The sequence below is a fragment of the Ambystoma mexicanum genome, chromosome 12 (genome assembly GCF_040938575.1).
Source record: "Ambystoma mexicanum isolate Mex_15411 chromosome 12, UKY_AmexF1_1, whole genome shotgun sequence".
NCBI classification, from domain to species: domain Eukaryota; kingdom Metazoa; phylum Chordata; class Amphibia; order Caudata; family Ambystomatidae; genus Ambystoma; species Ambystoma mexicanum.
This window is the reverse complement of record NC_090936.1, coordinates 746,254,228-746,274,888: the sequence shown is the minus strand read 5'-3', so window position 1 is coordinate 746,274,888 and position 20,661 is coordinate 746,254,228. Positions and strand designations below refer to the sequence as shown.

At 43.9% G+C, this 20,661-nt stretch overlaps 1 protein-coding gene across 4 annotated transcripts in view; it reads left to right on the top strand.

Moving 5' to 3' along the window:
* The window catches only part of ALG12 (ALG12 alpha-1,6-mannosyltransferase), a 586,752-nt gene that overhangs the window by 322,629 nt on the left and 243,462 nt on the right, over nt 1–20,661 (top strand). For all 4 annotated transcript variants that reach the window (XM_069629251.1, XM_069629252.1, XM_069629254.1 and 1 more), the window contains one exon: nt 6,295–6,518. In XM_069629251.1, coding sequence (XP_069485352.1) covers nt 6,295–6,518 — 224 coding nt within the window. The remainder of the gene's footprint in view (nt 1–6,294; nt 6,519–20,661) is intronic.

The window sequence follows — 20,661 nt, the reverse complement described above, 5'->3', positions numbered from 1 at the left end:
ACCCCCCCCCGATCTAACCTCCAACTTCCCCTTCCCACATGTTACCCCTTCTAACCCCAACCTTCCCGCAATAAACCCAAAGTAATGTCCCCTGGTGGGAGCCATGGTACCTAACATTATCCAGGCAAACCATCCCCGGCCGTGAGTCAACAATATTCACCGGGCTACGTGCGGGGCAACCTAGTACCCCCATCTGTTACCTGAAAAGATATGTCCCAAGAGGTTGTGCTCCACCTGCTCCTTCTGTTGTTTTTGTTGCTGCCTGATCAGACCGTTTGTTGTTGATAGTTTAGTTTGGCAAATTTTCATTCTGAAGGCTTGGTGTTAGGGCCCTAAGTCGCATTTTCCAATACTCTCGTTGATTGTTTTGCCTCCTCCCACAGCGCGATGCTATCAACCAATCCCAGGGTTTCTGCGGAAATGTCGATGGACGAGCCTCCATTTCAGATGTAGCTTTTGCATCTTCCTCTTCGATTTGTTGAAGAGCCATACCCGACTCTCGAGACTTAATCCTGTGCTGTTTACTATGTAGCGAGAAGACCAATCCGAAAGGAAATGTCCACTTATATTTAATCCCACATGTTTTCAATACTCTGACCACCGGCTGAATTTCTTGTCTTTTCTGGAGTGTGATCTGGGAAAGGTCCTGGAAGAATTGGATTTCCAACCCATTAGAAGTGATCGAGGATTGGTCAAAAGCTTTCCTCAGAATTAGCTCTTTCTGCAGGTACAACGCACATGCTTCGAGCACATCTCGAGGGCGTACCCGGGTTGTTTATTTTTGGGCCCGTGCAATGCAAACGATCTAAGGAAATTGTGGCGGGCTCCTCGCCCATAAGTAGATCAGCAAAGATCTGCGTCACTGCATCTTTCAAGTCCAAATCGGGATGGTTTCCAGAAGGTTTTGTATCCAGATGTTTCAGCCTTGGGATCTGTTTTCTAAATCCTTGCATTGTAATTTGAGGTTGCGGCTGGTTCTGACTAGCTCTTCAAGCACTATATCTGCTTGCCTAGACTCCATTGTTAATTCCTGGATAGCCTGTTCATTGACTTCTGTGCACTCTCAAAGGGTCGCAATATACTTGCTAAAGTCAGATAGCGATTGTCGTATTTCTGACGGGAAGGAAGTGAATTGTAATTGAAATGAATCCGTACACTTTTCTTGTAATTGCTGGCAGCTTGCCGCAAAGTTTTCCTTGGAGGCTGCCATCCTTGCTGTAGGAGGATCAGATTTTCCTGGCTGAGTTCCGTTCTCTGTGACTCCAATTGCTGCTGTCGCCTGGGTCGTAGTACCCCAGAGTTTTTTTATTGTATTCTGTTTAGGCTGGATTTCCCCAGTATCCCCCATTTGGGTTTGCTTCTTTTTCCCCCTCGGCATATGACAAACCAGTGTACTACTGAAGGATCACAGATAAACAGGGAGTGTGTAAAGATTATGCTTCACTGTAGAGAGGATGGCAAGGGGCTACCATCAGCCAGAGGCCAGACCTAGGTGAGATAGTTCAGGTGCACCTATTTTATTGCCTGGTGACTGCACGCCTTCTGGGTTCCCCGTGAGTGCTTTTTAAGTAGGAAAGGAGAATAGCCCGTAATCAGCGGGGGTAGCCCAGCACTGTCCAGTAACAATTGGCATCTACTGTAGCATGGCTATGCTATGGGGCGGGGGGGTGGATGCTTAGGCTTAGAAGTGTTCATTAGCGGGAGCTCCACATATCCGTATCTCCTTATTTTATGCCCCTCAGTTTTTATAACCAGATGCCACGTCTATTAAGATATATGCACAAAAACCTCTGGTGCTGTAGATTCCCGCAGAGAGCTTTGTTATCCCTTGAAGGAGGCAGCAAGACCCATGTCCAACTGTCTCCTCAGCCAAAATGTAAATGACAGTTATGTGGCTTTCACGTGCAGAATGTACAGAATGAGTCCCCTTTGCAATATGAAGAAAGCAACGAGAAGCTGTCTCCCTTTCCTGTGCAATGTCATCAGATCTTATAGTGCAGAAGTGTTATTTGTAGCCTTTAGATACTTTTTCCCCCTCCAGTTATCTGCTTACAAGGGCCCGGACAAATAGACATACACTGGAGACAGGAGGGCCAGAGCCAAAGGAACAACCCTTATGGAAGCAGGATCTGTAGCAAACCCACAGACAGAAGCATGTCTGAAATGGAGCTTCTTTTGCCTTCCACGCTCGATGATCACCACAGGTCCTCGGCGAAGCATGCAGTGTATCAGAGGATTTGCGTAATTGCTGGTTGATGCCTCGGCGATAGGAAACGTTCTGATCGGAACACTCGGGATATTAGCGGGATTTAAATTTACGGCACGTAGCTTTCACCCAGCTTCGAATCCCAATAGCTTAAGATGAATGTTGATACTACGGGACCACTCCAGAGGGCAAGATGTTCCTTAGAGTCACTGTATCTACCACATTCACCTCTGTATACTGAAAGGGGAATTCCCAGATGAGGCGAGCCGTGTGCGTTCAGTGCAAGTCTCTGTAGTTTAAACACAAATCTGAAGCTGGATGTTTGGTATGGAGTTGCTCCTTGGCTTGTAAAGACACCCTGACTGCTATTCCGGCACACATTATTCCCGCGCGAGGGTGAGGCCGCTTCTGCGATACAGGTGGAGCCGACGGAGCACACCGCACACTCCATTTGTGTACTATACTATTTTAATACTGTTCCAATATGGCCAGGTCACCAGGTCCAGACACTGGCGGTGCGGTTTGTGTGGGGAGGAGATGTGGCCCGTATGAACTGGGTATCCCTGACGGAACCCTAGGATATAGGAGGCCTAGCGGCTCTGGACTTGGAACTGTACTACCTGGCCGCGCAGGCACATTACGCAGGATTCTGGTATAGACCGGACCAGAGCCTGCCACACCGGGTACTGGAGCACTATGGGGCGTCCCCAGCCGATCTTAAATCGGTCATTCTAAATGACCACTATGTAGACACATGTACATTCGACCCAGTGCGCACAATGGTGAATGCATGGAATCGAATTTTCAATAGTTTAGGCATAGACGCCCCCCTACTGCAACAAAGTCCCGCTGTGGAATTGCCCTGGGCGCCCCCCCCTCCACTTTTCACAGTGATATTCGGATAGCATGGGACCCAGGGAATGTTATGAGACTAGGAGATCTGTACCCTGAGGGCAGATTTGTACCAGAGGAAGAATTCAAATCGAAACTAGGTGACAACCCTGTTGGGATGCTACAATATTATCGCATGCGGGCAGCGGTTAGGAAGAGATGTGTATAATTTCCCCAGGAACCGGCACCTTGGACAGCATCGAAATGGTGGTGCAGGGTGATGGCTGCAAAGGACTGCTGTCTAGACTATATGGGGAAAATACAAGATGGAAGTGAACGACCCAACATAGCAAAGAGGAATTGGGAGCAAGACATAGGGACAAACGTAGATGAGACTAAATGGCAAAGGTATTGTCTCCTAACCAAAGAGGTCTCACTCAATGCACAACTCCGACTCATACGATTCAAAGTGCTGAACAGACTACACTATACACCAGCGAAAGTAGCACGATTCTCCCTAATACAGTAGATAAATGCTCAAAGTGTAGACAAGAGGGAGCAAACCCAATACATATGTTCTGGAGCTGCCCAGAGTTGGCGGAATGTTGGCAGGAGGTGACCGTAGCATTGCATGCAATAACCAAGATCCCTCCTACACCCTTCTAAAAAATATTTGTTTGGGGATATTGTTAAGGTCAATACTAAAATCCATGGGTTGTATAATAGAAAAGAAATGTATTCTGTAAAAATCAAAATCAGCACCGACAATGCATGAATGGCTTGGAGAATTGACATACGCGAATGAAACGGAGGAGGGATTTTTGGGAACAGTGACAGCAACAAGTAGGCCTAAAGACATTTGGGGACCATTCCGGGAATATCTGCGAGATGGACAATGACACAAAGCTGGGGCATGTATATTAGAGACTAGAGCAACAAAAATTAATGTATGTTCTGTGTAAAGTTGTAACAATGCTAATGTATGAACACTGATCTTCCTGTAAACTGTCAAGCAACCTAAATAAAGTTTAAAAAAAATAAAAAGAAGGGACCAGCGAATGAGAGTAGCTTGCATGTTTTTTGATTGCAGCAATCCTCACTTTAGATATGGCGATTCCTTTATGCCACTATACACACATATTCCCAAAAGATTGGCGAAGACAACGTGTCTCCCATCCATGCATTGAAGTTTGAAGGGCAATAATGTATCCTCGACAACGGCGTATGGTTATTTGCCGGGTGTACTTGCAAAAGCGCAACTTATTTTCATCATTTTTGCAATGTAACTTTTGTGGTCCTTTGCCTTAGCATCACGATTGCTGGTGGTGTAGTTGCCACTGTTAGATGTATGGTCGTGGGTTGCGCTTTATGTCATATACTGTAAAGCAAGTTAAAAATTCTCATGTTACTTTGACAACACAAATATAATGGGAGGAAGTTAGCTGATGAATGTATGGGTAATTATCTTTGCATGGTTTACTGGAATATCGGACATTAATTCCAGTATACAACTATTCCAGTATACAACTATTCCAGTATACAAGTTTCAGGGTAAGTGATCTCGAGGATTTAAGATGTCTCTGGATTCAGGGTCAAAGGCACGAAACTGAGCTTTTTAACTGAAATATCTTCGTGTAGGACGTGATTTCTGAAATATATATTTCCATTCCCATAACGTATATCATAAAAGAATTAAAAGAAAACGTTGAGGAAAACTGCACAAATAAAGTGCAAACGAGGAAAGTGACATCGAAAACAAACTCGTTATGGTGTCCAGTGCCCGCACCTGAGACTTCTGGCTAGAAAATAGATAAACTATTAGAACGATGTTGCGTTACTCCGTTTCTTTAATGCTCAGATTCCTGCTTTTGGGAATCCCTGATGCCAAGGATGAGGTGGGTCAAAGTGGTGATGTTGCCCTTGTGGGTAATATAGTATTGGTGACCAAATGGTGCATAGCTTCATTAGGGGGAGGAGGGATCAACCAACGAAGGCTGTGTGGTTAACTAGATGCTGGTGTGTCCAAACAATGCAAAAAATGACTAATTTCGGACACAGTACCCTTGGAAATGTCCATGTGAAATGGTCGCCACTTCCCGAAATTAGCCCCACAAGACTATTGAATCATAATTGTCCACAAATGTGAGTGCTGTGAACTGGTTTAATGTCAAATCAGGAACTGAATTATGTCTTATGAGACGTCTCTTACTTGTATTTTATATTTGATGAACGGTGCAGGTTATTTACTGAGGGTGTGAGTGGTGTGGGGGGCATTCCATGGTTAAATGTTTGATGGTCTTCATGTTCAAGCAATAATAAAAAGAAGTTGGAAGACAGGGCATGAAGATGCCCCTTTCACAATCCTCTTGGAGTCTGTTGGTTGAGCAGGGATGGGATTTCTTCTGTTCGTTTCTTGTTCTCAAGTTCCAGCAGTTTGTGGCTCAGAGGAACAAGTGAGACAAAGTTACAACAGGGATGAAAGCCAATATGTTGGTGCAAGCACACCGAGTAAAAAAATGAACCTGGTTAGTTCTCTGCTCCTCCCATTGTTGTGGAGATGGAAAAGCAATGGGGAGGACTGTGAGGGCGGCATGGTTTTTATAATCCTCTGGTAAATTCTTCCCAATGGCTGCTGCGTAGTGTTTGCACAAAACAATAGGCTGGATGATCAATAAGTAAAGATGAAAGTAAGCACCTAAAAGCCTGGCGAAGATTAATCACTTTAGGGTTTACTTTACAAAGGTTCTGTGAAGTACCTCTTATTTTATCCCTTTCAATAACATTGTGGTTACATTGAGTTGACCGCAGAACCACTATCATAGAAGGAGGGAGCAGGCTAAATGTTACACATAGTTTTGAAAACAAATCTGCTAATTACTTTGCTGGTTGTAGAGCCAGGGGGAGTTTGTGATCCACATTGAATCCCAGGTACTACGCCTTATTCAGTGGTATACTACGCCTTCCTTATTCAGTGGTATGAGACAAAAGTCTATACAACGGAGGACATACGCTTTCACTGCATTACTGATTATAATCTCCCTGCATTTCCATGTCTGAAATATTGTGAGGATAGATTTCATGGTTCATTTAAATAGTCCTAGAAAATTGAATGATTTTGTGCAGAAAAAACCTATTTAGGTATTTAAATAAGTGTTGCTCTATTGAAAATATTGAGAGGTGTTGCTCAAACTAAGCTAAATATGAACTTTTTGTAATTATGCACTGCTCTAAAGATTTCCTTAACCCTATTCGTACAGACATCGCCTTTTCTTTGGTATTTCTTTTCAGCCTTGCCACGTGCTTTAGCATTTAGTATTCTATTTTTACCGTTGGGTGCTATGGATAAAAGAACACATCATTTAATGCTGCCAACCTTTGGCTTCATTTTCTTGTACTCTTTTCTACCTCATAAAGAGCTGCGGTTTATCATCTACACGTTTCCAGTGCTCAATATTGTAGCTGCAAGAGGTTGTTCACATTTGTAAGTATGAATTGTTTTTAAAAAAATGTTTGACCTTGCTGTCTCAGTCTTGAACTTAATTTTACCTGTGGCCATTTGTGCCTTTGTTTGTAGGCCACAGTTATGAACGTTTTGCATAGTTAGTGCTGCAATTAGCTTGGCACTGTTGTGACACAGTTTCATATCGATAGGTGCGTATTCTGTGCATCGCCAGCATGCTTACTTGAAACTGCTTATGAACCCTAGAAAATAAACTAAACCTATAAAAGGTGTAATTGATATTCGAAAGTGTTGGGCTGCATTCAGTGCTCTGTGCTGCCTGCTACCTTTTCTAAGACTTTGGGCTAGTCGGCAAGAAGAAGTGTGCGACTTTGGAAACGCGGGTTTTTGCCCACTTCACGTCTACAACACTGCTCGTCAGTGCCCCGCCCTCCTGACTTCAACAAGTAAATATTATTGGACTGGGATTGGGGCTCGTCCGCTTCTGCGAGGACGCGCGTATTTTGGCGCGTGATTGGTGCCTCGACTTGAATCCTCACATTGTTCTTGTTTACTTTAGACCTTCCAGGATTTTGCGGCATGAAATGGCAAATTTTGCGGCATGAAATGGCAAATATTGCGGCACAAACCTTTATTTATTGCGGCATTTTTGCAGGACATTTTGTATTAACTGGAGGGTGTAAGATTGCCACATTGCAGGAAATAGGTAGAGTGCAAGGCTAGAAGAGAGCCAGGGTATCATTATTATGTGTCTTTTGTATTAATTTAATAGGAAGAGTCCCAGATGTCTCTGGCTTGGCAGAACAGTGTTTGATTTGGCTACATTTCTGGTTTAATGTTCATGCCTATTTAATAGTATTAACTAAATTGATCATTATCAATTGTAATGCTGAAAATATTCCCCTTCTATGTTCTCCAATCCCCCAAACACCCACAAACATCTCACCAACTCTCCATCATAACTTACATTCCTTAACCTCTCACTCTGTCATACAAATACTCACGTGCTATGTCACACTGTCAAGTCACAATCTGCACTGCCCAGCCCCTGCCACACTCCAAATCATACTCCCAACTCACACCTTACACTCTACAATTCCTCCCTCAATATACAGTCCTTCATTCTTTTGTGCTGCTTCTGCATCTTGCATCTTTTCTCCCATTCTATCACATTCTTCCCTCATCCTTTTTCCCAATCTGCAGCTCACTGCCTCTTTCTGGCCAACCGCTTCCTCTACTTTCTGTACCTCTGCTCGCTCTCAGATTTCTGGCCCACCGCATCACTGCTTCCTCTGCTCTCTTGTGCAGCACTTCCTCCTCTGACCCACTGCTCTTCCTCTGCTTTCTTGCCCATCACTTCACATCTCACCCATCACTCTCCCTCTCTCTCATAGTGTAACCATTTTTATTATTTTTTTTTAAATGTAGATTTTGTCCCAGTTCCTCAAATGAGGGGGCATTTAAAAAAAGAACGGAGGATATGCTATTTTTAGACAACCCATTTTTGGAAATGAGCAGGTCACCTTATTCTCAAAGGTGACCGGCGCATTTCCACAGGCTTGAGCTGTAGCGCAAATTGTGCGCTGGCAGCTGCCTTGAATGGTGTTCTGGGTTGTTTGACCGAAGTGTAATTATTTGCGGCGGAATTGACCGTAGTCAATTTTGCTGCAAATTGATTTGCACTTCAGCCAAACAACCCAAAATGTACCTTTCACCACCACCCGACCCCCTCCCCTACTTAACCGCTTGGTCGCTGCAGCTTCCCCTGCAACCCTGCGGTGCCAGATCCGTCCCTCTAACGCGGGTCGGATCCGTCCCTCTAACGCGGGTCGGATCCGACTCTGCAGGGTCCTTTTTTCGTTATTTTCCTTTTTTTTCTGTCCCCGCCTCCAATTTTGAGGAAAAAGGGGAAAACACTTCTGCAACCACCCTAGACCAAAAATACTAAACAAGGGGAGCAGGTGACACCCCCGCAACACATGTTCAGTATTTATAAAAATCGATCGAATAGTACTGCACATAATTGGTCAAATTGTAACATTCGATAGATTTTTGTCATCAAAATGGGGAGTACTTTGAATAGAATCGCTCTCCCGACAGTGTTCTGCAAGCTCCCAGCGCCTTTCACAGGGACAGGCACTCTAGGTGCCTGCCGCTGTAAAATGTGACCCAAACAATGCATTTTTATCCTGTTTGAGGAACAGAAATGCAAGCGACTCAGCAGCGGTTCATACCTTAAAAGAAATGCATGACAGGTGAGGAAAGACCCTGTCATGCAGTGGCAGCCCCACATCCCGTGCGCGTAGGGTTGCCTACAATTTCTGCACATTTAAAAGTGCATCTTGCTTGGAAATGAGGGATGTGCTTTTAAATTGACACTTTATTTGATCAAGGAGGTGAAAAAGGCCATCTGAATGGGCGCGCATATAAAATGTGCCCATTCATGTGTCCCTTGTGGATTGGGCTGCAATTTTTGGGGCGCAAGTGATTTCATTTCTTGTGTAAATAAAAACAAAAAAAAAAAGTTGAGCACCTGGCACCCTGAGGATTCTTTTTTTCAAAACAGTAATTTTTGCAGATTACTTAAAAAAAAAAAAAAAAAATTTTTTTTTTTTTTTTTTTTTTTTTAAAAAGATGCTGTTTTTGCACAAAACGGCCATTTTTGCGGCATTTTGCGCAAAACGGCCGTTTTCGCGGCATTTTGCGGGATCGAAAAATCGCAATAAGCTGGAGGGACTAGCGCTGCTTTTCAGTGGCCCGCTTCTGCGAGGACACGCGTATTTTGGCACGTGATTGGTGCCTCGACTTGAATCCTCACATTGTTCTTGTTTACTTTCTAGCGCTGCTTTTCAGTGGCCCGCCCTCCTCACAACTCATTTGCCCTACTTACACATCCACCCGGTGCACATCACATGCACATGCATCTCGCGCGTGCATCCGGAAGTGTACGAAAGTGTTGGGCTGGCGGGGGCTGGGGAGCTGGTTACCTTAGAAGTAAGTGCTGATATACTGTAAGCTAATATTGTCTGCATGTAGCCTAATATTTGCTTCTCCAAATTTTGGTTTAGTGCACTGTATCTTGAAAATGAGGAAGAATAAACTCTCCATAATGAGAAAAGATGCGGGAGCGGACTTTTTTGCAGCTGTGAGTACGAGACGTGCTAGTCTCGCTCAAGCAGCGGCTCTACCATTACCGGAATCTAATGATGATGAAGACGCACTTCTGCAATGTGCGCAAAACTGTTCCCTAATGGGTAAAACAAGGGAGGATCAAATTGATCCCTCTCAGCCACTTTTTGCTGAAGAAGCGTCACCTGACGCCACAGTAATAAAAAAAAAAACTATCATAAATAATGAAAATGAGATGCCACATGTTTTGAATGACATAGGCAAGTCAAGTAACTTTAGTTATGACAATCTTACTGATTTGCCACACACCCTGCCATCAAGTGACTATACTCCTGTAGCCAATTGTACTGGGAGCCCGAGTTTCACCCGGCAACGGGCTCCGATTTAGCAGTAATGATGAGTATTTTCAATAGACTGATGTTGTCGGAACTAAGAAAGCAGACGGCTATCATGAGTCTTTCTGCTGAAATTCGGCTGTTACCATCGAGATTTACCGATGCATTAACTGACGCAATAAAATTGAGCCGAGGGGAGGCCCTTCAGACGTGAGGTTACACAACTCCGAAAAAGTGAATAGTGGGCGAACGCATTCTGAGCGAATTGATGAGATAATAATTATTCCAACTATACAGGAAGAGGTTAGTGAACTCCCATCAATTTGTAATTAAGGAAATAAAATGGCTTTCGATGAGATAGGTCATCAAGCCAGTGATGTGGGAGAAGCACACAAACAGATGGACACTGACTACTTTGAATTAAGTGTCCAAAAGGCAGGGAAAAAACTAGCAAAAATTAAGAAAAAAAATATCAACGAGGCACATCAAAATCATCTAGAACATTTTTGAGGGATTGTGTTCTTAAACTCACTATTCCGGGTGCTGCTGACGTAATTCTAGTATCTAGGTGCGAAGTAGTGGCAAAAAATGATGAGCATTTAGATCCTAAAGAAACTAATGATCAAGCATTGCAGAGTATATTTTCTGAGGGGGATTATACTCTATGCGATGTAATGAAAAAGAAAAGGGAAGATATGTTCGAATTTTTTTTAAATAAAACTCTGTCTAGTAATATCAGTGCTCCCTCTAATCCATTGTTTGAATGGGGACTGAACAGTCATGTTACTCCTGTGCAGACCTCTGACATAACTGTAGGCAGATCTCCCTCCAAAATCAGGGCAACCATCGATTATCCGAGGAAGTCTGTCAGAATCACCGTCAACTCTGGTCTTGGTAACCCAGCCTGGAAAGCCTCTTCTGGTGTGCCAGCGATACATTTGTGTAATGAAATCGAATAGCTCTAAGCATGTGACCTTACCATCTAAGCTAACAAATGAGGCACAAAAAGGGTCGGATAAGGAGGACCAAATGACTAAGGAAGATGATTTGCCTCAACTGATCTTTAAGGTTCTTAAAGACAATTTCCCCCTAGAAACTAGGGGTCATTTGGTAGATCCATCTCCTTTAATTAAGACTGTAGAATATACTACAGACTATACTACAGACTACACAAAAAAAAAAATGTAAGGACGTAGAAGGTATCAAGGTTGCGGGTAATTACGAGAATGAGAACAAATTGGGCAGTGGTAGGGAACAAACAATCGCATCATATCAGGACACTGATCTAAGACTGCTGGTTCACCCTGAGCTACCTGGCTTAATTTTTAGAACATTATTCAGGGATACTGGTAGCATATCATTGAATAGACCCTATATCTTATCACTATTTGCTACCATTCCCTAGTTAAGTTTAATTACGTCAGCAGACATACAGTTAGTCGATTTCATCCATAAATTTAGATACGACTATATACGTCTGGTTATAAGCTCTCCTTTAGTAAGAACTCTTCTTTTGAAAGAAGCTGAACATCTGCAATGTAGAGGTTTTGACATCTTTGAACAGAATCATACTACGCCCACTACTCAAACTAATGCTTCGAGGCCAACTATACAAGAAAGGGGTTACTCAGACTTGCCCTTGGACATGATTAACCCGAGAATAGAATCCAACACTGACAAACAGGACTGGAGGTGGTTGGCTCTATCTTTGCGGGAGTCCATAGACACGCTGAAACAGTTAGGTAAGACCCTCTAGCTTTTACACCAATCTATAATTAGTGTGCTGGAACTCCAGAGGTTGCTTCAACTTGATGTATAATGAAAAATCGATGTCCGATGACTTTGTCCAAATACATGAATCTTGGTCCAAAGTTCAACTTTGTTGGGAAGGTTTTATTGTGTCATCACTTTGTGCACAGGGTGGGATCAAGGGTCGGCCTAAGGGTGGGCTTATTATTGCTGCTAAAGCCTCTAACCATTTGATTAAAACTGGGGATTGGTGTTTTTCCAACCATTTTCTGGTGGTCTCTTATCAGATGAAGCTCAATTCAGTTGATACCCCTTTACTTATAGTAAATGTCTACTGGAGTCCTACCGAACAGTCGGACCAGCAACTACAGAATAAATTGAACAAACTTGGACACCATCTTGAAATATGGCTACAAGAGAATTCTGGGGGCCAGTTCGTAATTGCAGGGGACATGAATGCCGACTGTTTTGGTGATCGCATGGCAGAGAATATAAGTATCTCCAATATTGACACGCAGGTCAGATTGGGGGGAAGCTCCAAATTGCTTGGGAGAATATGAACACATTTTGCACAAGTGTGGGGACTTGATATGTCTAGTGATCATTATACATGGAAACCAAGGGGCTACAAGTCTATTATTGATTATATTTTTCTATCAGTAGGATTGTCGAAGTGCATGGGTAAATTTGATATTATAGAATCTAAAAGTAGCGATCACAGTATGCTTACTATTGAACTATCTGTCCATCCCCAAAGATCTTTTATTCATGTGTACAATCAAGGATTGTCGACTAATATCAAGGGAAATAGGACTAAGTGGACCCAGAAAAAAATGTTAAATTCACAGCTACTATGGTGAAAGACTATCATACACTTTCCCACTATCAACGGGTGGATCATTACTCACCGAAAAATTTTACGCATTATATAACGACTACCATTTCAAAGTTGGAGGAGTGTTCACGTTATAAGATAGGCTTAGGCAAACCACAGACCCATCAAAATGACATTGAAGTACATGATCGGAAATGTTTGCTCAGGAAAGAACTTAGACTTATAAGTAAATCGGGGCTTTCTATATCCAACATCTTGATCATGAAAAAGAAAATTAAACAACGATACAAAAACTGGATAATACACCATAGAGGTATTCGTACTCCGCTTGATGGAGAAGCAATGCTAAAGCCATTACGTGGACCCAACTCCTCCAACTTTTGGAACCTAATGAATGAGTTAGAAAGACTGCAGAAAGATGCAATTTTGAATCTTATAAATGAAGGCACTTGGCTGGGACATTTTTCTAACCTTTTATATTAATACCAATCCAATTGAAGTAATAAACTCCACAGTGAGATCAACCTGGTCATTGGAATATGTTATGGAAGATATTGCGGGTCTCATTAAAAGATCTAAAAATGCAGGTGCCCCTGGCCCTACTAATTTATCAAACAAACTATTGAAGTTAGACCCAGACATTCTGGCTAAAATTTTGTTTTTCCTATTTGAAAATATCCTAACTTTCAAATATATCCCACAATCATGGAGGATCTCGATCGTTATACCAATCTTCAAAAATGGATCCCGACAGTGCCCTTCTAGCTACAGGCCGATCGCCATAGACGATCCAGAGTCCAAATTGTTTGCCTCTGTGGTTCTCAAGGATATACAAAAATGGATTCGGCCTTCGACCTCGTTGACAGAAAGACTTTATGGCATGTGTTAAGAGATCTCAACATGCCTATCCATCTTTTGGATATTGTCATGGCTTTATATACTGATACCAGGTTGAAGGTTAGACTCAACTCTAAGGGTCTATTTTCTAGAGAACTTTTAATTCCAAATGGCCTTCGCCAAGGTTGTATGTTGGCCTCAACCATATTTACTTTATATGTGAGTGGTGCAGACACTGCCCTGACTAACGAGGGTTTAGTTTCCCCTAGACTGAGTAATGTTTGTCATGAATGGCCTATGCAGACAACTTTATATTGAAGGACAACACTAGGGTTGGCCTACAAAGACTATTAAAAGCTTTTGAGGGTTTTGTTCTTGGTTTATCACTCAAAATAAACCCATCAAAAACAGTAATTATTCGTTTTGGTAGATCGAACAAGAAAGAAAATGCTTTCACTTGGCTATGTGGTAGAAATAAGATTAAAGTAGAACCTGCTCTTAAATATTTGGGCTACCACTTTTCAGGGGTTGGTACCACCGCCCTAATCAAGAGCCAGCTCAAATTAAAAGCAGAAATTGCAATTAGGCAAATGCCTGCCATTGAATCCAAATTTGATAAATTTTCTATGGTTCCTCTTAGGGAATTCTACCTCAAAAAAGTCATACCTCGATTGGCATATGGTATTGAACTGTTTTCAACGGAACTGAAGGAGTTCTTGAAGCATTTAGAAAGCAACATTTGGAGGTCTGTGTTATTTTTTTTACCCAAAAGTATTCCATTGGAATTGATAAAATACGAATTCGGCTTACAATCTGTCGACGTATGCAACTTGGAAAAGAATGAGTTTATGGCAAAAATGCAAAATGGCGGCTGAGGGTGACTTGTATGCATGTGCTGGCAAGGAATCTACCAATCCTTTTATACATTATCTAATTTCGGAGACCATGCAATGAGCTAGGCATGTCTGTTATCTCTCTGCTTAATAAACCCAGAAAAATTAAAGAAAGCCTTATGGGTTTTGACTGGCAGAAAACCAGAAACAGAATTTTAGAATCCAATTTGTACAAATACACATGCGCAACATGGTATCCTGCCATGGAAAGGTATCTAAGAGAGTACGCAATGATTTTATGCGTTTCAGATTCAATGTGATTTTAACTAACCAAATCAAAAGCATTAGAAAATGTAATTCCGAAGATTGGCCAGGGTGCAGATTCTGCAAAGTAGAGGGGGTAGTGGAATCACTGCAACATATTCTTCTTGTATGTCCTGCATTGATGACACACAGGATCAATTATTTTGCGCAATATGTACGTTCTACCTAAAATGTAAACAGATAATTTATTTGGAATAGAATGCTTCATGACAACACTGCCAATTTATATATATATACGGGTAACCTCCTTTTTGAGAAAAGTATGTGGCTTATATTAGGCTTTGATTTGGTAGTCACTATTTTCTTTTGTCTGTGTAAAAATGTTTTGTGGTCTAAGCCGTGTCTTGGAAATAACTCAATATTGTAGCAAGTAATGTTTTACGACCTGCTCATGTATTTTATGCATTTTTCGCATTCTCGAGAAATTTGACATTTCACAAATATCTTTTGTTCTGCATCTTGTGCAAACATGTATTGAATTGCGTATGTTCTTAAAATGTTCTTACATTTTTGTAATTATTGATACTGTAACCTGTTTTACCATTTTTTGCAAAGGTTTATAATAAACCAAAACAAATAAACAAAACAAAAAAAATATATATTATTATTTATTTTATTGTATTTGAATTTTTGTTGAGCACTGGTGAAAAATCAGAATTAAGTAAAGACCGCCAATCACACAGTGAGCATAACTTTATTAATTCGAACTTTGGTTTTGAAAATCCTGAATTACTCTGGGGGAAGTGGATCCAAACCCTGGTTACAAGGATACATGTGTACACAGTTTGTTTCCATATAACTTTTATTTAGTTGATTTGAAACGGCTGTATGATACCTGTATAATTTTGTTGTATGTACATGAGGGACAGATACCTTTTGATATTAGAGTGTTTTTCATTTAGTCTTAGTTTATTAGGTTGAGAATTCCTTTTTCGGTTAGGGAAAGCGATTAGTTTGTCTCACCCTCATTATTTAATAAAATGGCTACTTGTGAGAAAACTCTATCTTCTTGCCGGTCTCCCATTTCTGACCATCACAGTTTGCTCTTGGCTAAAATGGGGAAGGCAACGGTCCAAGGGAAAGGGTATGTGACTATTCACAGGTTCTCATCACTTCTGCTCAGAGGGGAGCCCTTGCATGTGAGAGTAGGGAGGGGAGCCTGCTACACAATAACCCCCCTAGAGGTGGCGGAAAACGGGATCCCACACAGAGAGACTCCCCTTTTCGGGACAAACGCCTTCCCAAAGTAGCCTGCTCGAACCAAATGCATTCCAACAGCCATGGGTGCCTTTAAAGGTAATAGCACCAATATGCTTGCAACTACAGTTGTTTAGGGTGCAACCCTATATCAGTAAAACAGTTGCATGTGGTTGAGCAGTATTTTTTAAGATTCCCCGATTCAAAGCGAAGGTCTCAATATATGAGGCTGAGGATGAATCTATGGCATACCAAAGAAATTTTGTTCAGGCGGAATCTCAGCCAAGATGATTGCTGTCGATTTTTGATTGCTGAATGCTCTGCCCTACTGCCTCTGAGAGTGACATTATTTCGATACCTGTTTGTAGGTTATTTAATTTTAGATTCTGATATTTTATGGGATGGTCTCTATAATAGTCACAAGTTGCGTATGAACATAGCAATGATATCCTTTTTGCATTCTTTGAATCTTTCGGAACACCCTAAAGAGTTGTGCTCTGAATATAACTCCACCTCTTGTTTGATGATGCAATTTGTAATTTTTGTATTGTGAGCTAATTGTTTTAGTGGGACCTTCTAATGTGGCTTTTGCAAATGCTTGTGGAAACATTATGCAATCATTTTATATTGTTTACCCTTAGGTGCCCTCCCACCCCTAATTTGCCTTTTATCTGTTTAAAATTGATGGTTGTTTGCTAATTAAATTGGGGGTTTTCATCTCATTCTAATTCTATTTTTATTGTAATAATAGTGACTGTATATGTGTATTAATTGGAACTTGTGCTAATACATGTTCTATGAATTTGTAAATTGTCATTTTGAAAGGCTGTATCTTTCAGCTAAATCAAAATAAAAAATAAATAAATACTAACACCAATATTCTCAATACCTTTTAACTGCAGAACCTCATTTGTCGGGTGACAGAGCGTTGAATACAGATAAATATAAAGCTATCGAGCTCTGATACAGTGGCTGGTTAGGAAGCCCAGTTAAAAACACAATCCAATGTCATATACCTATTTCTACCGTGCTTGCCGATGCAGGGCCATTTGTGTATTGTGTCTTGTTGGGAAGTTTCACAAGCAACCTAAGGAGGGCCTTGTTCAAGATGCTCTTTATTCTCTGCTGCAAAGGTTTGTCACGCCTTTCTGAAGAACAGCACACACATCCTCTACAAGCGATGTGGGAGCAGGGAGCTTCAATGGGGCCTCTTCAACACAATTGGGAAGTCACATTAGGGAAATAATTACTGGAGACCGTTTGATTTGAGGTAGACAGGTGCTAGGGCGGAAGGACAGTGTAGCTAGGAGATGATATGCAAATTGGGGAAGGGGCTAACCATCTTGGATATGCTGAGCTCCCAGTTCCTTCCTGAGACCCCTCCTAATGTCCTAGAGACAAGGCATTCTTCAAGCTGACATCACAAGGAATAACTCTTTTTACAACAGCAAGGATTGTCCTCTTAAAGAAGGCTTGGAATGGACCTGTATGCAGTGCCAAACTGACAATATAAAGCAGTGAGATCCCCCCTTTAACTGAGTCATTTCTGAGATTCCTCTTGTATCCTCATCGGGAAGAACAATCTTAAAGTATCATTTTGGAAACATCTTAAATAAGATTTCACTGGAGCTTTGTTGTGACAAAGGCTGCCCAAAGTGTCCATCCGTTGGGTTAAGACAAGGACTTCCACTGAGGGTGTAGACCCTCTTCCTAACCACTTCAGGGGAATATTTAAAGTGACCTTCTGGGAGAAAGCATGACTGTAGCTCGACGCTGGTACACGGGACTCTACCTGCTGAAGCAGCAAGCCCTACAAGTGTGCCTGGTAGCCTTCATGGCTGGGAAGGGCAGAAGACACTTGCCTTTCCTCTGAAACCTGGTGAAGGTTCCCACAGTACTCCAAGTACCAAAGGTTGCTGTCTTTGGCTCCCTGCGCCATTGTGAGCTGCTGCGAGTGCTCCTAATGCTTTTGAGCCTCTCCAAAGACTCGACGATTTTGCCTTTGACGCTCTCTCAACTTTGAGCAACTTCAAGTAAAGCAGGCTTCTTTGAGCCACAAGTCGTTGGTCTAACTGCATCAGTTTGTTGGGTCAGCCCATTGCTGAAGTTAGATCTCTGCTTTCCTCGCATCGAAACACCATCGAACCATTCAGCTACGTCTGCCTGTCCCAAACTTCTCCAAGCCAAGAGCCATTGGTGCTGGTTGAACTACATCGGTGCGTTCAACACTGTCGAGCCAGCTCCAACTTGACGTGACGTACCAGAAAGCACCCAGAAACCCATCTCGATGTTGTTGGGCCCCTGAAAGAAGACAAAGTATATATCTCTTGTTCTGTCCTGTTGCCCTTGTTCTGTGGGCCCACGTGACAATGAAGGCCCCCTTGTATGTCTTAGACATATTACTGAACTTGTTTGACTTTTCTGCAAAACTGGGTATTGAAGACGAAGAACAGTGCTTGCAGATAAACAGAGTGAGTGCTCTTTTTCCCCAAAGTCTGCATTTTCTATGCATTTCATTGCATGGGGTGGGGGGGTATTTGCTAGTATTTTTAATAGTTTATCTGTCCTTTTACCTTATTTCCTACTTGTATGGAATCATGTTTGGGCTTTTATTTTATTCTAGTACTTATTGTACTATTGCTTTGAATGCTTCCATGCTGGTTAACACCATCTTCAAGAGTATAGCCTGCTCCTGGCCCATGCTACCTTTAAAGAGACAAAGGGAGTATGCCATTCACAGTGTGCCTGTTTCACCTTTGTGATTGAGATCACTGCTGTTTTAGTGTGGGGTTGAGTTCAGTCTGAGTTTAGAAATCACTTCTTCTCCAGCATGGGGTCTGGCATGGATTCACATGCTCATGAATATTCCCCGTCGTCAGGCTGGGAATCCTCGGTAAAGAAAAAACCAGTATCAGTTTCGTTTCTGATCTGTCTTTCGTAGTAATAACCAATCACTGGTCTCTGCGTCATACTGACCACAGCCAATGACTGCCCTCTACCTAAGCACCGCCTCTGGCAGCCATCTTCAGATTTTTACCGCACGTTCATGTGTTGGGATCCTCGTGCTATTGCTCTCGAGCGTTAGTGCTATTTTTCGCGCTTTTTCACAAAAACCTTCGATTCTTTCGGTCAAAAGAGCCTCAAGCTCCACCGATCCTACATCCGATCAACGGGGACCCGTGTCGGATTCGTCTGTGCCCCTCAAGGGTGAAGATTTCGTCGAGCTACACTTCGGAGGACTCCAGAAGCTTCTCAGGCCCGGTCTCGGAGATGGCCCAGGAGAAGGGAAGCTCGACGCCCGGAAAGCTGTTCAGGGTCTGCCCTGGAGGCCAGCTGCAGAACGTCTTTAAGGAGGACGAACACTCTTTCTGCCTTTACTGCCTTCATGAGGACAAGACGCACGTGGAGAAGGACTGTGCGTTTTGCGGCAACATGTCGGAACGGACCATGAAGGACCGCCATCAACGTCTCGCCAACTGGCTGGAGGGTAAGAGCCCGTCTGGCGAGAAGAAGAAGAAATCCGAGCGGTCTTCTAAGACCTTTGAGGGCGCCCCGGCGACAGGGGCCCAACATAAGGCCAAGCACCGCGAGTCCGCTGGCACCGGGAGCGCCGAACGGTCGGGCTCTACGGGCGCCAGGCAGGGCGCACCCTCCCCGGCACCATCAACCACGAGCCAACGCTCTGGGTCGGGTAAGAGGAAGGCCGAGCACCCGGCGAAGCTCCTGGAGAGGCCCCGGTCGAGCTCTAAGGCAGAGGAGGAGCGTGGCAGTGCCCCCTCCCTCAAGGATAAGGCGGTGAGCGCACCTAAGGTGGTGAAGGCCTTGATCCATCCGACCAAGCCCTCTATCGAAACGGTCGCGGCGGCCCTGGCTCAGCCTGTGGAGGCTGCACCAGTGGTGGCGACCTCAGGGCCCAGAATCTCCCTGCCTCCTCGGAGGGAGTCTTCTTTTGTGCCCATCGATAGGACCCCCGTGAAACCCTCTGTGGGGAAGAAGAAGGGGGGGGCAGGGCGTCGTCGTAGATTCGGCCTCAACCTCAGAAGAGGAGCTGATCGAGGTCTTAAGCCACGGCCTAGGCGTGGAAGAAGGCCAGCCCGTCGGAATGGACCCCGACGCAGGTGACGACGACGACATCGTCGAGGATACCGACGGGGCCCCTGCTCGCCCGTCGGATTCCCCTCTGCCAGCGCCGCAAGACAACTCGGCGGCCATTTTGTTGGCCATACAGTCCTTATGCTCCGAGATAAGGACGAGGCTACCGTTACCGACGGAGGAACCTCTCCCGTCGGGGGATCCAGAACCGGGACCTTCTGGTGTTCCCCCTACCAAGAAAAGAAGGATCCATCCACCACCTCCTTTTCAACCGTCGCGCCCCGTCCAGCCCTCCTCCCCGTCCACCCGAGGGGATGATACGGGGACTGACACGGCAGCGACGGGTACGGACGACGAGGCATACGACGAGGATATTCCGTCGTCGCCTCCCACCAGGGCTTCTCCGCCCGACGAGATCGGATCTTTCCACTCCATGATCTCCAGGGCTTCCAAGCTTTTCCAACTCTGCCCTGAGGAGAAGAAAAAGGAAGGCTTCCTTTATCAGCGGCGCGAGGCCAAGAGGAAGACGGTCCTCGCAGTGCCTCTGTTGGACGACATTTGGGATGAGGGCCTTTCCCTCCTCAAGAACCCTTCCACGACGCCAGCTAGAAGAGACCGGTACGAGAAAAAGTACCGGGTCCCGGACACGGCCCCCCTATGCCTCCGGGCGCAGCCTACCCCGGATTCCGTCGTCTCCGCGGCAGCCAGGAAGAAAGCGGGGGGGGGTGCGGCCTCCACATCGACTTCCCCGCCGGACGGCGAGGGAAAGAAATTGGATGCTATGGGACGTAGAGTCATCTCGTCGGCAGCGACGACGATTAAAGCGGCCAACG